Here is a 14,947-nt window from a genome sequence, read left to right as displayed (position 1 = left end):
AAATTAAATACAACAATCTAAAACTACTACAATACATTTTAAAATACAGTATTAGAAAAAGAAGATGCATATATTAACTTTCCATTTTTTTGTCAACATATTAATCTTATCTATTCTAAACTGAAAAAGTAGAAAGTATGAGTATATTTTGGTTTAAAAAAATTAGAAAAATTTGTCTTCTCATTAAAAAAGTTTGACCTAGAACAAAGTTGAAAACAATATTTTTGAATAAATTATATTATTAGATGAATAATATGAGACGGTCTATGTTTATATTGAAGTGAATATTTATATTTTTTAGAATTAATAGTTTTCTATGTATTTTTCTTAATTTCTTTTCTATTTCATAGCAACACAAGCAATACTTCTCTAAAACTTCTCTTTCTAGGTTCATTTTTTCTCGCAACCGCGACAGGCAGAAAGGTGCTAAGACCGCACGTCATGACTTCCAAGGAAATCTATGCGTGTCCCCTATCATAAAGAAATGCCTAAGATATATAAACAAGAGTATGGTGATGGAAGGAGAAGTCTACATGTTTGGGATGAGGAGTGTGTGGTCGAAAGAAATATTATAAGTTTGACCTACGCATCAGTCAAAAGAGGGTATATGGAGCCATTCATTATCTCGAGGATTTTGACTGATGGGTAGGGTCGTAGGGTCGTAGGGATTTCCTATTGCGTTATAGGGCAACGTGCTATGAACCAGATGGTATGAGTCCTAAGAGTCGAGTGCGTGGTGTTGTTAGATTGGTGAATTATGGCTTTCACGTGATTTTTTCATGCAATCTTATATAAACCAATGCATATGAGGTTTTTTTTTTTTTAACTGTTACAGGAAAAGTAGAAAATAATTAATTATTAATTATTAAAGCTTCGATACAAATGAAGTTGTAATCACCGCAAAACGTAAGCGCAATTAGTAAAGTACAAAATTAATAAAAATGATGTAACGTATCCCGTTAGAAATAATATATCAATCAAAGTCAGCTTAACAATTAACTCTTTTTCAAAAAAAAAAAAAAAGGTCAGCTTAACATATAATTTCCTAAATTGGTAGGCTTGTCTGGTGCAGGACAGCCTCGCTGAATCGCGTTGGGACTTGGGAGGGGTTGCAACTTGCGACCAAAATTGACAATTTTTTTGTTTGTTATAAAGCTTACATAAATATTAATAAAAATACTAAATTCTTTTAGAAATAACAACCACCCAATTAGTGGCAAAAAGATTCGTCCACTACAAGTGTTGACACAGTGGTCTACTGTGTTTCTTTATATAGTCAATGATGTAGCAGATGTACATGCAAGTATAACGACGACAAATCTATATTTCAATCTATTCTACTCGTACCTTTTTGCCTTATAATCGAAAATTTAAATCAAGTAAAATATCACAAATTAACATCAAAAATTTTAAACTATCTCTACTAATATGTATTCAAGACACTTTTTGCAAAAAAAAATGACTATAACCAAAAAAAATGACTATACCCAAAGCTAATTAACGAGAAATCTTTGCATCGACTTTAAGTGTGAGCTATAGAGTCATCAAGGATATGCGTATAACTATTTTGACATGAGCATATAGTGAGAGCCAAAGATGAGGAAAAAATTGCAACTAAAGTATATCCCACACAACTGGGTAATGAATTGACTTCATTATATGATGTATAATGTATACATTTTACAGGTGTATATGGGATCTGATCAAACCTAGGACTCCGACCTAGCTATAAAAAGTCAACTTTAATGACAAACCAATTATGTCTCCCGTGTACTTAATTAATACATGAGGATATAGAAAACTAATTCTAAAATATTTGGAATCTTCAACTAAATTTGATGTCGGGAATATATATATACTAGATAAGGTCTGCGTGAATATGCAGGTAAAAATAATAAATAAATCGATAATAATTTAAATATAAGTAATTATTTATATATTTTAATAATTTTTTTAAAACGAATTTGAAATTCACTATATCTATTTTTAATACAATTTAACTATTTGTATCATTATAATAAACCATATTTTAATTTTTAAACACTTTTGTCTTAAATAGTTACAAACTTATATTAAACACAATCTATGCATCTTAGTCTATAACAAACTAAATCTTATTATATAAAGTTGGGTTTTGAAAGTTAGTCATTAACAGGATTTTGACATTTGTCAAGTTATTAATCTGGGATTTTGACATTTGTTAAGTTATTAATCTGAGATTTTGACATGTGTAAAAGCTAATATTTAATAGGAAGGATTTGAGATTATGACAAAAAACAAAAAAAAAAAATTAAACAAATTAATAATGTAAAAAGATAATTATAAAAAAATTACAAAAATTAAACGGTTTTTAAAAAATAATTATAAGGAGATTATATATTTTATAAAATAAGTAGAACCTTATCAACCTAAATGGTTGGATAAAATACGCTAATCAAACACAAGCTTACAACAAACATAGATAGATAGATTGGAAAACCATAAACCGTTTTTGATAGATCTATAGGAGCTCGGAGACTGAGGCTACATCATGATGTGTCAAAGACACCTCCCGAATACATTGGGAAATTTAACATTAGTTACTATCAAAATATTTTATGACGTTGGAAAAAGGCTTTCATTGGTTGCGGAGCATGCCACTTTGAGATAGCTAAAAGACATGAACATGTTCTCTCAACACATGAGGAGGGCAGAGCCAAGGTTCTCTCCATGGTAGAGGAGGTTGGACGCATGCAAGGTTATCTCCCCAAGGGAGGACGGCGGAGTCAAAGTTCTCTTTATGGTGGAGGAGGTTGGATGCAAGGTTCTCTCCATAAGGGAGGAGGGCGGAGTCGAGGTTCTCTCCATGGTTGGTCATACACTATTGCGATGATACATCATTGATTAGTATACTATATAATATATTTTTTATTTGAGAAGTTTCTTGAACCAACAATTTTAGTGATTAAATAAAGTATGCAATAGTGAAAATAAATAGACATATAATAGTTGGCTTAATTGATTAGTATACTATGGCTTCAATTGGTGACCAAGTTTTAGAAAAAGAATGAGGAGGAACAATAGAACAAAAGTGTTCCTCCCCAAAATTGATGAGGAACAAATGGAACAGAAAAAAGAACAAATATTAAAATCCGTTTTTATATTTTAAAATAAATAAAAAATAAGTTTATTAATAATATTTAATTTTCTAATATAATAATTTTCCTATTTTCATAATGTATTAACAAAAAAAATAATTTTGATATGAATTTCATGTTAAACTAATCTTAAGGCTATTTGAAAACGATATATGAATAGTAAAATAAATTTAAGAGACTCATGTTTATATCTAAATAAAAACTAAAAAAAAAAAAAAATTACCTTTAAAATTGTATTGTAGGTTAATATTAGATATTAATATTTAATATGACATATCTAAAAATTAATTTACATATTTTTTTAAAAAACAAATGTACATTAGAAGTAGTATTAGTATTATCATTGAATTTGATTTATTTATTATTTAATATATTTAAAAGGATATTTTTATTGTTTGGTTACTATTTACTATTTAGTTCATTCTCTGCAGATTTTCTTTTCATTCCTCAAAAAACTGTTTATTCCATTCTGCATTGTTTTTTTTGTTCATTTTCTTTTTAGTCTTCTAATGGTTACCAGTAGGAGCCAAAAAAAGATGTATAACCATCTTTACTATTCGTTCTGTTTCAATATGTTAGCTGTTTTAGAGATTTTTCTGTTTCACTCAATTGTTATTTTTTACAAGTTTTTCTTACAACAAATTAAATTTATTTAGATTTTGTGAACATTAATATTTTGTAGTATCTTTTACTTGGTTGAATTATTCAAAATTTATAATTGAGTTATGTTTTGAATATAGAAAAGGTAAAATGTTTTCTACTTTACTGTAATTTTATGAATGGAGGGTGAATAGTATTATTAGACAGTAGGGTTAAAATATATATACTGTGTTTACAAGAGATATTATTTATGAATGTATCATTTCCATATATATCATATACATCCCCTCAAGATAGAGGGGCTTGAGTCACTCCAATCTTGTTGAATAGTTCAATGAAGCGTGGTCGTGGAAACGGTTTCGTTAAACATCCACGAGCTGGTCATCAGTGGAGACATGAACAACACGTAGAGCACCAGCTTGGACTTGTTCCCGAACAAATGAAAATCGATGGTGATGTGCTTCATTCGCGAATGGAACACATGATTGGCACAAAGGTATGTGGCTCCCATATTATCACAGTACACGACGGGAGAGGATGGTAATGTGACCCCAAGCTTGGTGAGTAAGGAACAGATACACATGATTTTGGAGGTAGTACTGGCAACCGCGCAATACTCGGATTCCGTGGAGGAGCGAGTCACACCCTTCAATTTCTTGGAAGACCATACAATCGGAGTGGTACCAAGGTAGACGACATATGCATTTGTGGAGACCATATATGTGTTATCACCACCCCATGTTGCATCCGAATATGCATGTAATGTCAATGGTGTTCAAGGACGAAGTAGCAGGCCATGGGAGACGGTGCCGACGAGATAAAGAACCCCCTGTTTTGCCGCCTGCCAATGGAGAACAGTGGGAGAATGCATGAACTGAGACAACCTGTTGACAGCAAAAGCAATGTCCGACCTCGTGAAGGAAAAATACTGAAGACTCCCAACAACCATTCAATACTCTGCAGGTTTATCATAGAGATCATTGGACGTAGGCATTACAGATGGCGATAGAGACATAGGCGTAGTAACGAGTTTGTCTTTGGCATGTAGCATGTGTGTTTTGGAGAGAAGATTGATGATGTATTTCTTCAGCATAAGATGAAGACCTTTAGACGTTCGGGTTGCTTCAATGCCAAGAAAATAACGCAAGTCTGTTGGTGATTTCAAGGAGAACCGACGGGACAAAGCATCAATGAAACTGTGAATGAGGTCGATGTGGCTGCCAATGACAATGATATCAACGTAAAAAGGACATAGACAACGTCTAAACCTCGTCTTTAGATAAATACTGAAGTATTTGCAAGTGAATTTTGAAAACCCATACGAAGCAAGTATGATTTTGTAACGCCTCGACCGCCACCTCTCAGTGGGCCCCATGTCCAATCCCACTCTATAGGCCCACCTTTCTTAATGGGCCTCACGTCTTCTCACTAGGCTCGTGAGCCCATTCATATCAGACGGTCAGGTTGCTACGTCCAGGAGGTTTTAAAGACTTGTTACCGTCCCCACAAATCACCACATGATTTTTTCCTATGTTTTGTCCTCACTCGCACAGTTCCGACAATCACTTCCTGGAAGGTCATCCATTGAGACTACTCCAGCTCAAGTACGCTTAACTCTGGAGTTTTCTCAGGACCTTTGACCGAAAAGATAAGTGCACTTTGGTGACATAGGTGGCCAAATCAATTCTTTTAAACCTCTCCGCAAGCCGGGGTGTCACAACAACTAGTAGTGAGGTCGAGACACAAATAAGCACTTTGTGTGGTTGAATACACCATGAAGATACAAGGAAGAGACCGATACTGAAGCTTGTGAGTATTATAGGAACGGAGCCAAGGGAAGCATAAGCTACCAAACACCCGCAGCTTCAAGTTGTTTGGTGATTGCTGAAACAACTTTGCATAGGGAGAGATGTCTCCGATCACCGGAGTAGGCATGCGGTTGATTAAATACACAGCTGTATCAAAAGCATATGGCCAGTAAACTTTGGGAACCGACGCTTGATGGAGAAGTGTAAGTCCCATCTCGACGACGTGGCAGTGTTTTCGTTTAGAAACTCCGTTATGTTCAGGTGTGTGTGGCGGCGTGGTGAGGTGAGAGATCCCGTGAGCTAACAAGAATGACCGCAATGCCACGAACTCCCCGCCATTATCCGAATACAATGTGCCAATTTTGCTTTGAAACCGGTTTTCGACCAAGGATTTGAATGAAATAAACATGTCCTTCACTTGTGGTTTTTGCGTCAAGGGATATAACCATGTGTACCGAGTAAAATGATCGACAATCACCAAGTAATATTTGAAATTGTCGTGTGAAATTATGGGAGACATCCAGACATCAAAATAAAGATATTAAAGTGGTTTGGTAGAAGTGATAGTGTTTGTGTAGAAAGGAAGTTTATGACTTTTGTTGATAAGGCAATGAGAACAGGGAAATTGTTTATTTGTTGAACTAGAGCTAAAGCAAATTTCAAAATAATAGATTGTAAAATAGGAGGTGATATGGGTGGCCAAATCGGGAATGCCATGAAGGAAGTGAAGCTCTTGGTGAAGGTGAAGCAAAGAAAGAGATGGGTGTGTGTTTGGGGACTGACCACTCGTACGGATCATTCTTGGTTCTCCCTTGGTGCAACTAGTTCCCCGTTCTAAGATCCTTCACCTGAAAAAGAGCAGGAAAGAATTCCACAAACACTTGATTAGAATTGCAAAAATGGTAAACAGAGATAATGTTTTTAGCAACGTTAGGAACATAAAGAACATCATGTAAGAGAAGGTTTTTAGAAGGAATGGAAAGGGAAGTGGAACCCGTATGCGAGATGGGAAGAACGGAGTCATGCATCAGCAATAGTGACCTCTTCATCGCCATTATAGAGTTGATGGAGTGAGAGGTTGTTTAAATCGGTCGTGAGATGATGTGTAGCACCTATCAAGAAGCCAATTGTTGTTGTTGGCGGGAGAAGCAGCGTCCAAATGAGCACGAGTTTGCCATGAAACCGGTGCCATTGGTGAGGAGGAATGAGACATGTATGGTGCAGTCGGAGTTGCAATTAGGAGCAATGTTTAGCGCTATGCCCATGTACACCGCAAAGCTGACACCGTCCTTGATATCCACCACGAGATTGAATGTTTGATGAACGCGGCGGAAATTGTCGTTGTTGCCATGTTTGGTTACCTAGGGGTGATGGCCATGACTGTTCGCTATTGTGGCTCTTGCCATGATACTTAACTGCATGAGCGAACACCGGAAGCAATGAAGACGCTGGTATGAGTGCCTTCAGCTTGTTCTCTTGATGTATCAGTTTTTTGAGCACCTTAGAAAGATAAGGACACCTCTTACGTCCTTCAAGTTGATCAACCACGCGATTGTAATCTTCAGGAAGACCCGCAAAGATCTTCTCAAGCTGATCCTCGGACACCATGGAATGACCCAGATGACACCTTGAATATATTCTTCAATAGACCTATCACCCTTGGTCCACACATTGATATGTTGCTTCACCTGTTGGACATGAGAGCGGCTAGGGGTTACCAAGATCGCCTGGAGAGTGGACCAGATCTCAGCCGACATGTTGGTGGTGGAGAGAAGCGGCTGGACGGAGTCAGAGATAGCACCGAGAAGAGTGCTATAAATAAGGCGATCCGAACGAGTCCAGATCTTGTAGTCTGGATTAGCATTAGTGACAACAGCATTGGTGACGGTCGGAGGCAGGACAACAATAGTGTCGTCAACGTAGCCTGTGCGGTCATAGCCATCAAGAAGTGCACGAACCTGTCGGCTCCACATTAGGAAGTTGGTGTTCTTGAGTTTGTTGACATTCGTCATATTGATAGAAGTGATATTCTGTGTGTCAGAGACAGTGATGGTTTCACTCGAAGTGGACGACATGGTGAAGCAAAGAGACAACGGCTAAATTTTTTTTTTTTTTTTCTCGTTTTGGGTACCGTGAAACTCTGATACAATATACATATTGTGTTTACAAAAGATATTATTTACTAATGTATCATTCCCATATATATCCTATACTAATATTCTTAAATCCAAAAACACCTAATATAAATTGAAAAAGGAGGGGTCAATTAGGAGTGTCAATCGGGCTGGCCCAGCCCGAAACTTGTAAAGCCCATATATGTTTGAGTCCGGCCCGGCCCGGCCCAAAATATTTCCGAGCCTATATTTCAAAGTCCGAACTCGGCTCTAACAGGGTTACAGGTTTTTTCAGGCTTTTTCGAGCTTATGTTACGATCAATAATTCAAACTTATAAGTTTTAAAAAGCAGTATTTAAAGATGCACTGTAAAACAAATCAATCAAAATTTTAATAAATCATATATATTTACTACAACCAACTTAATTTAAAAAAAAAAGTTTAAAACTAAATAAATTTTTTTACTTTAACCAAATAAAATAATATATAATTTATATAAAATATGATAAATAAAAATTTTAAAAGTATTAAGCAAGGTTATTAATTAAATATGTAAACTAGGATTAGATTTTTAAACTTTATTTACAATAAATTATTAATCAAATATTGCAATCAAATAAAAATGTTAACAAAAAAGTACAAATATATTTGTTAAAGAGTTTTTCGGGCTGGCCCGAACCCGATCAGATTAAGCCCGAAAAACCTTATAGTCCAAACGGGCTGAACCCAAAAGGCCTAATTTTTTTCTGGACATATATATTTAAGTTCGAGTCCAGTATCTTTCATGGATGAGCCGGACCAGTTCGCGGGCTTTGGCCCTAATTGACATGCCTACGGTCAACATATATAAGCCATGAACGGGAAAGAAAAAATATTTTTGCACCTGAAGTATTCCATACAGTTTCGTGATGGATTGACTTCTACAGTTTACAGGTGTATATGGGATCTGATCAAACCTAGGACTCCGATCCATGAAAGTCAACTTTAATGAAAACTTTGTCATTACGACCTTAGACCAATTATGTCTCCCGAGTACTTAATTAATACATGATGATATACTTAATTACTACATGATGATATACTTAATTAGACCAATTATAGTGAACTAATATTAAAATATTTGGAATCTTGAACTAAATTTGATGTCGGGAATAGATTATATAGTAGCTAATTACAAGCATTGGCAAGAACACAAACGCTTCACCAAGATGGAAAATTGTATGATGCATACCAATTATTTTCATCTTATTATGTTCTTCATCCTGTCCACTGCGTTTGTGTCTATAACATGCGGCAAAACTCATCAAAAGGGTGATGTAGATAGAGTTTCATCAATGTATGAAGACGTTCATATAGGACTGGTGGTGGACATGGGTTCAATGGAAGGAAAGGTTGTGAGAAATTCAATTTCCATGGCACTTTCTGATTTCTATCATGTCAATAATGGCTATAGAACAAGAGTCTCTGTCTTATCCAGAGACTCTCATGGTGACCCTCTCCAAGCTCTAGCGGCAGGTAAGTCCAATACACCTTTGTGTTCTTTTCTGCATTTACCTTTGATGCATGCGTCTTAGATTATTTTCTTTGGAACAACAAGATCAGTAAGTATCGTTGTGGAGATAGATAAGTCAATGCGGTATTAAAATGTCAAGACCATGATTTAAATCTTGCTAGTAAAAAATCAGTTGTAGTTGACACTGGAACGCCTTATGGTAATGTAACATGTCCTTCAGACGCTTTGAACTTAGCTTTGTTCGAAGATTTATCTGATTTTCTGTTCAAGTTCACCCGGTTATATAAAAAAAAATTAAAGGTTAATTAATTAGGTTCAAAAAAAATGCTGTAAAAAAATTAAAAAAATTGAAACAAACAAGATAAATTCAGATGCTTTTCACAACAAAAAAAAATGTTGGCATAATATGGTATATAAACCTTCGTTTCAGTATTTTTGTTTTAGTACGACCAAAAATCAAGAAACTATGTGAAAGACGCTTCTAAATTGGCATAATAATATATAATAATAAACCTTAGTTTTGTTATATGGTATATACACCTTAGTTTTGTTTTATTTTCTAAACTAATATGCATCAAAGTATATGGGAACTTAAAAGAAAAAGTACTGAGAATATTATTTTTCCAATAGAAAATATTAGTTTTATGGGATTTTCATCTCAATCAATTTACTCATGTTACTTACAAAATAAGAATATCAAAAGATCTTAAACGATCTTAATTTAAAATTATAATTCCCAACACAGAACATGTAATGACCATGAAATCTTATAATTCCCAACACAAAACATGAAATGACCATGAAATCTTGGACATACCATATAAACCCTAATTAAGTTTCATATGCCTTTAAAAAATGTTTCATATATACGTCAGTTAAGATTTTCGAATATACCACAAAATTAAGCGTTTTACAAGTTAAGTAAAAGTTACTAAAATCATTTTTTTTTCTTAAACCTTGTGGTATTTTAACAAAAACAAAAAAGGATTTTGGACATTTTAGAAAAAAACAAAACCTAATAGTGTTTCATTGCCAAGAGTAATTTTTAATGTGATGTTGCTTAATGGCATGAGATTTGCATCACCTGATGAAAGTTTTCACTTTTCATTTTGCATCACTGTTTGGACATGTAATTGTTAAAACAGCCATGGATCTCCTACAAACTGAACAAGTGGAAACACTTGTTGGTGGACAATCGTTGCTTGAAGCAAAATTTTTGGCAGAACTTGGAGAAAAAGCTAAAGTTCCAGTGATATCTTTCCAAGTGCCTAGCTCTTCAACTTTGACCAAATATAGTTACTTTATTCAAGCAACGCATGATACCGACTCTGAGGCAAAGGGCATTACAACATTATTCCGCAATTTTGATTGGGCAACTGTTGTTCTTATCTATGAGGATGATGATGACTGGAGAGAGAGTATACAACTTTTGGTCGGACATTTCCAACAAAACGGTATTCACATCGAGTACAAGGCTGAAATTTCTGTCTCATGTAATGAAGAATGTATCATGAAGCACCTAAGAAAGATAAAGACATTGGGGATAAGGATTTGCGTTGCGCATGTCTCTGAAAGCACTGCAAATATTATTTTCCCATGTGCTCGGACCTTAGGAATGATGGAGGAAGGGCATGCATGGATTCTTACAGCGAGAAGCATGAATAGTTTCAAAGACACAAACTATTTATCAAAGGAAGCAATGGAAGGTGTGATTGGTTTCAAGTCTTATATTCCATTAACTAAGGAGCTTAACAATTTTACTTTGAGATGGAAGAGATCTTTGCTACCCGAAGAAGTGATGAGGATGAGCGTTTGTAGCGTATGGGCTCACGATATAGCTTGGAGTCTAGCAAGAGCAGCAGAAGTAGCAAGGGTACATCTGCTTGAGGGAATCTTAGAAAGTACTACTAAACATAAAGGTTTGAGTGGTGACATCAAAATAATGGATAGAAAAATAATATCATACAAATTTGAGATTATAAATATGATAGGACAAGGTGAAAGAAGTGTAGGATTATGGAGTTCCGGTAGTTTCATAAGTAAGAATAGAAGAAAAAAATCGTCTTCTACCAATGTACTTGAGACAATAATATGGCCTGGAGGGTCTACTAGAATTCCGAAAGCCCGTTTGAAGAAGGAGAGACATAGTAAAAAGAAGAAGCTGAGAGTTTTGGTACCAGCGGGAAACTTCAGACCACAATTATTGGAAGTGAAAACAGATTCAAAAACAGGAGTCACAGCTGCTAGAGGTTACTGCATAGAAGTTTTCGAAACGTCAATTCGACCTTTCAATTATGAACTGGAGTACATACCTTGGCCTGTTGCTTTTAACTACCATCACTATAACGAGCTAGCGTATGCAATCTATGACCAGGTTAATTAACATTTATATGTTTGTATTTCATTCCATATATCATTAGAGTTATCATTATTTTATTTTTGTTTTGCTACTTCTCATCCACAGAAAGACAAGTACGATGTAGCTGTTGGAGATATCACTATTACTGATAACAGATCTACATATGTAGATTTTACATTACCATTCACTGATATTGGCCTCGCGGTTGTGGCTGCCAAAGACAAAAGCATGTGGATTATTTTTAAGCCTATGACACTTAGTCTATGGCTAACAATTGTAGCGTTCTTTATCTTGACCGGGGCTGTAGTTTGGTTAATAGAGCGGCATGATAACACTGACTTCCAAGGCTCTTATGTCCACCAAATCGGAACAATGCTAAGCTTTGGGTTCTCGACCCTTGTCTTTGCACATCGTAAGTAGGAAAACTCAAATCCACTTTCTTGATTTTGCTTATTACAAAAACTCTCTCTAACATTTTCATTTTTTTGGTTAATATGTAGGGGAGAGGCTAGAACATAGTCTGTCAAGATTTGTGGTCATTGTTTGGATATTTGCGGTGCTTATACTGACCTCAAACTACACTGCGACGTTGACATCAGTGATGACGGTTCAACAAATACAGTTGAAATCTCATGAAAACATTGGTTTCTTTTCTGACTCAATTGCCGCAAAACTGGTTTATGATAACCCTACATTCCAAGGACCGACTTACAAAGGGTTAAAGGCAGCTGATGATTTTATAAATGCTCTAAAGAATGGAACAATCTTGTTCATCGTCGATGAAGTTCCATACGTAAAGCTACTTGTTGCTAGATACCCTTCACAATTCTACATTGTCAAAACCGAAAGCCTCACCAACGGCTTTGGATTTGTATAAAATAATTTAACCTCTTTACATTACATTATTTTGTATATAGCAATCATCTCATCCATCTCTCTCTTTCTCAGGTTTTTCAAAAAGGTTCTCCATTGGTTCAAAACGTGTCAAGAGAAATCGCAATGTTAAGGAGAACAGAGAAGCTAAAATCCATGGAGAACTGGTGGTTTCGTAGAGAATCAATGTCATCCACAGGGGATAATACGTGTGATCCTCTCTCGGTTTACACATTCCGCGGTTTGTTTATGATCACAGGAGTTTCTTTTGCGTTTGCTCTCATCGTCTATCTAATCCCATGGAACCGAGAACAAAGGCAAGCCGTAATCAAACATTTCCAACGTTACGTAAATCATCGATTTGGAAGAGCGATTCGTCCTTCACCCACCACAACGGCCTAGCAAGGCAATATAATATCTTGCAGAGCTTCTTCTTATGTATTTGTCGAAGTTTACGTTCTCTTGGTCTTGTGATTGTGTGTGTAGTTCAGTTAGTAGTGAATCTAATGAAAATAATATCTTTCAATAACCAAAGACTCTTTAATTTACAATCAGTTATTTTGTAGAGATATATTAGAGATATTTTAAGAATCTTACTGATTTTGTAAATTTGGAGAAAAATGATAGAATTGTTTTTGGAAAAATCGATTATAACAAACTTATAGATATTGTGGAGATTTTATGGCAATAAACTTTAACGATTTTGGTCTTATTAATTGGGTTTGTGAAATTTTCTATAGATTAAGGTTGTAAATAAATTTTTAAATAACTAAAACTATAGGGGAAGAACACAAAATGTTAATATATAGATATATAGAGAGCCAGTGTTTTCAAAACCGGACCGGACTGGCGGTCGAACCACGTTAACCACGTTAACCCGTGAACCGGCAACATATCCGGGTTGGGTTAATATCAAAATCCAAAGAAAATTGAACCCAAAAACCGGTGAACCATTGAACCAGATAAAACCGGGTTTTAACTTTTTTTGTAAAAACGAGTGCAATTAATTACCTTTCTAATTTTATTCTTAGCAGTAGTAGGATTTCTTAAAATAAAAATTCCCGTAATTGAACTTTTTTACTTTTCATACTAGTTTTTTTTTTCTTCTAATTTGAATTCTCTGCAACTCACACCACAAATCTTTAAAATCAAGGTAACTTTATTGAAACCAATTGTTTTTATAATAAAAGATGTTTGATCAGTCCATCTTTTGGTAATCAATTTGGTGTTCATTTTTTTCCTAGTGTACGTAATGGAAAAAAATATTTTATTGGTAATGGTTAGTTTGTTACACTTTGAGTTTATTACTTTAAAAAAGAACATTATGATTATTGAAATATTTTATTTGGTGTAACCAATTATATCATAGTTTTAATCATTGAAAAAAAATAGAAAACATATCCTTACCTATTGTTTATAAAAATATCATCAAAATCAATTAAACCCAGTTGTCCCCGGTGGAACCATATTGACTCATGACCCAGAAGCTTTCCCGGTTCAGTTACCGGTCCGGTTTTAAAAACCTCCAAAAAGAATACACTCCATAGCCCACGTCAATGCTTCTAACTCTGAATGAAGGGGGGACGGGCTCCGACGAAAACACTTGGAGGGGCACCCAATAATAAAGTCTTCTCCTCATTGTTTTATTGAGTCAAAAATTTTATTGGGAACTATGATTTTTCTTTTTATTGTACTGTCTTGGTTGATTAATGCTGTAGGTTGAATCCAGAATCCGACTAATGAAAATTTCAAAGACAGACCAGTGAAGCAGAGACATCTAAATTTCCAACAGAATCCACCAAAGCCTGAGCTAATTTCTGCGCTTTTCTTTTTACCTCATCAAGGAGACTGATGTTCATAGGGCTTGACTCCTCGTTCATACCTGACAAGTAAGATTTCAAAAAAAAAAAAGGGGTACTCCTCTCCCTTATTACATGTGACTCCATTATTCTACTCTTGAGTCAAATGATCACACAAAGCTTGGAAGTGAAGGGTAGGTAAATTACCGATGATCCCACTATTCGCCTACATTTTTGATAAAAGAAAAAAAAATATGAAAAAAACAAAGCAAAGCTCAATGGAAGTTGGAAGATAAGAATAGAATAAGTCTTGGGGAGAGAAAAAGTACCACATGTTGTAAAAGAAATTGTCTTTATTGTTATGGTATTGTACGGGAATGAGTCTATAAGGTTCTTGGCATTGGTCGAAATTAATGAAACCCAGCGATGAAGGCTTAATGGAGGAAGTTGTGGAATTTGATTTGGATTTGGGATACTACGAATGTCTACGGAGAAGTACATGGTGGTTCGATTCAGATTTGTTAGCTAAGCATATGGATTGTGGTTTGGATAATTATGACATTATTTTAAAAAGAAAAAGAGTTTCTGCGTTTTCAAACTTTTTCCACAGATTAAGTTCTTGATTTGCATGAGGGCAAGCAAGAGCTAAGTCTAGGGGAATTGATATATCATGGTTTTTAGTTGTTTTTAGCCATGATATAAGTTTTATTTAAAGTCTTTTTGGTGTTTTAGAGTCTTTTTGAG

General features: G+C 35.0%; 2 protein-coding genes across 2 annotated transcripts; one reads left to right on the top strand and one right to left on the bottom strand.

The window, feature by feature from the left end:
- LOC104709712 lies at nucleotides 6,782–7,557 on the bottom strand. Its single transcript, XM_010426279.1, has 2 exons — nucleotides 7,234–7,557; nucleotides 6,782–7,135 (listed from the first exon to the last, which is right to left on the bottom strand). Exons 1-2 carry the CDS (start codon nucleotides 7,555–7,557, stop codon nucleotides 6,782–6,784), a joined length of 678 nt encoding a protein of 225 aa, XP_010424581.1.
- On the top strand, nucleotides 8,868–12,806 carry LOC104709711 (glutamate receptor 1.4-like). Its single transcript, XM_010426278.1, has 5 exons — nucleotides 8,868–9,174; nucleotides 10,318–11,546; nucleotides 11,637–11,943; nucleotides 12,032–12,402; nucleotides 12,480–12,806. Exons 1-5 carry the CDS (start codon nucleotides 8,868–8,870, stop codon nucleotides 12,804–12,806), a joined length of 2,541 nt encoding a protein of 846 aa, XP_010424580.1.

This window comes from Camelina sativa, chromosome 8 (assembly GCF_000633955.1).
Source record: "Camelina sativa cultivar DH55 chromosome 8, Cs, whole genome shotgun sequence".
In the NCBI taxonomy this organism is placed as follows: domain Eukaryota; kingdom Viridiplantae; phylum Streptophyta; class Magnoliopsida; order Brassicales; family Brassicaceae; genus Camelina; species Camelina sativa.
Note: the sequence above shows the minus strand (reverse complement) of the source record. Positions and strands in the feature narration are given on the sequence as shown.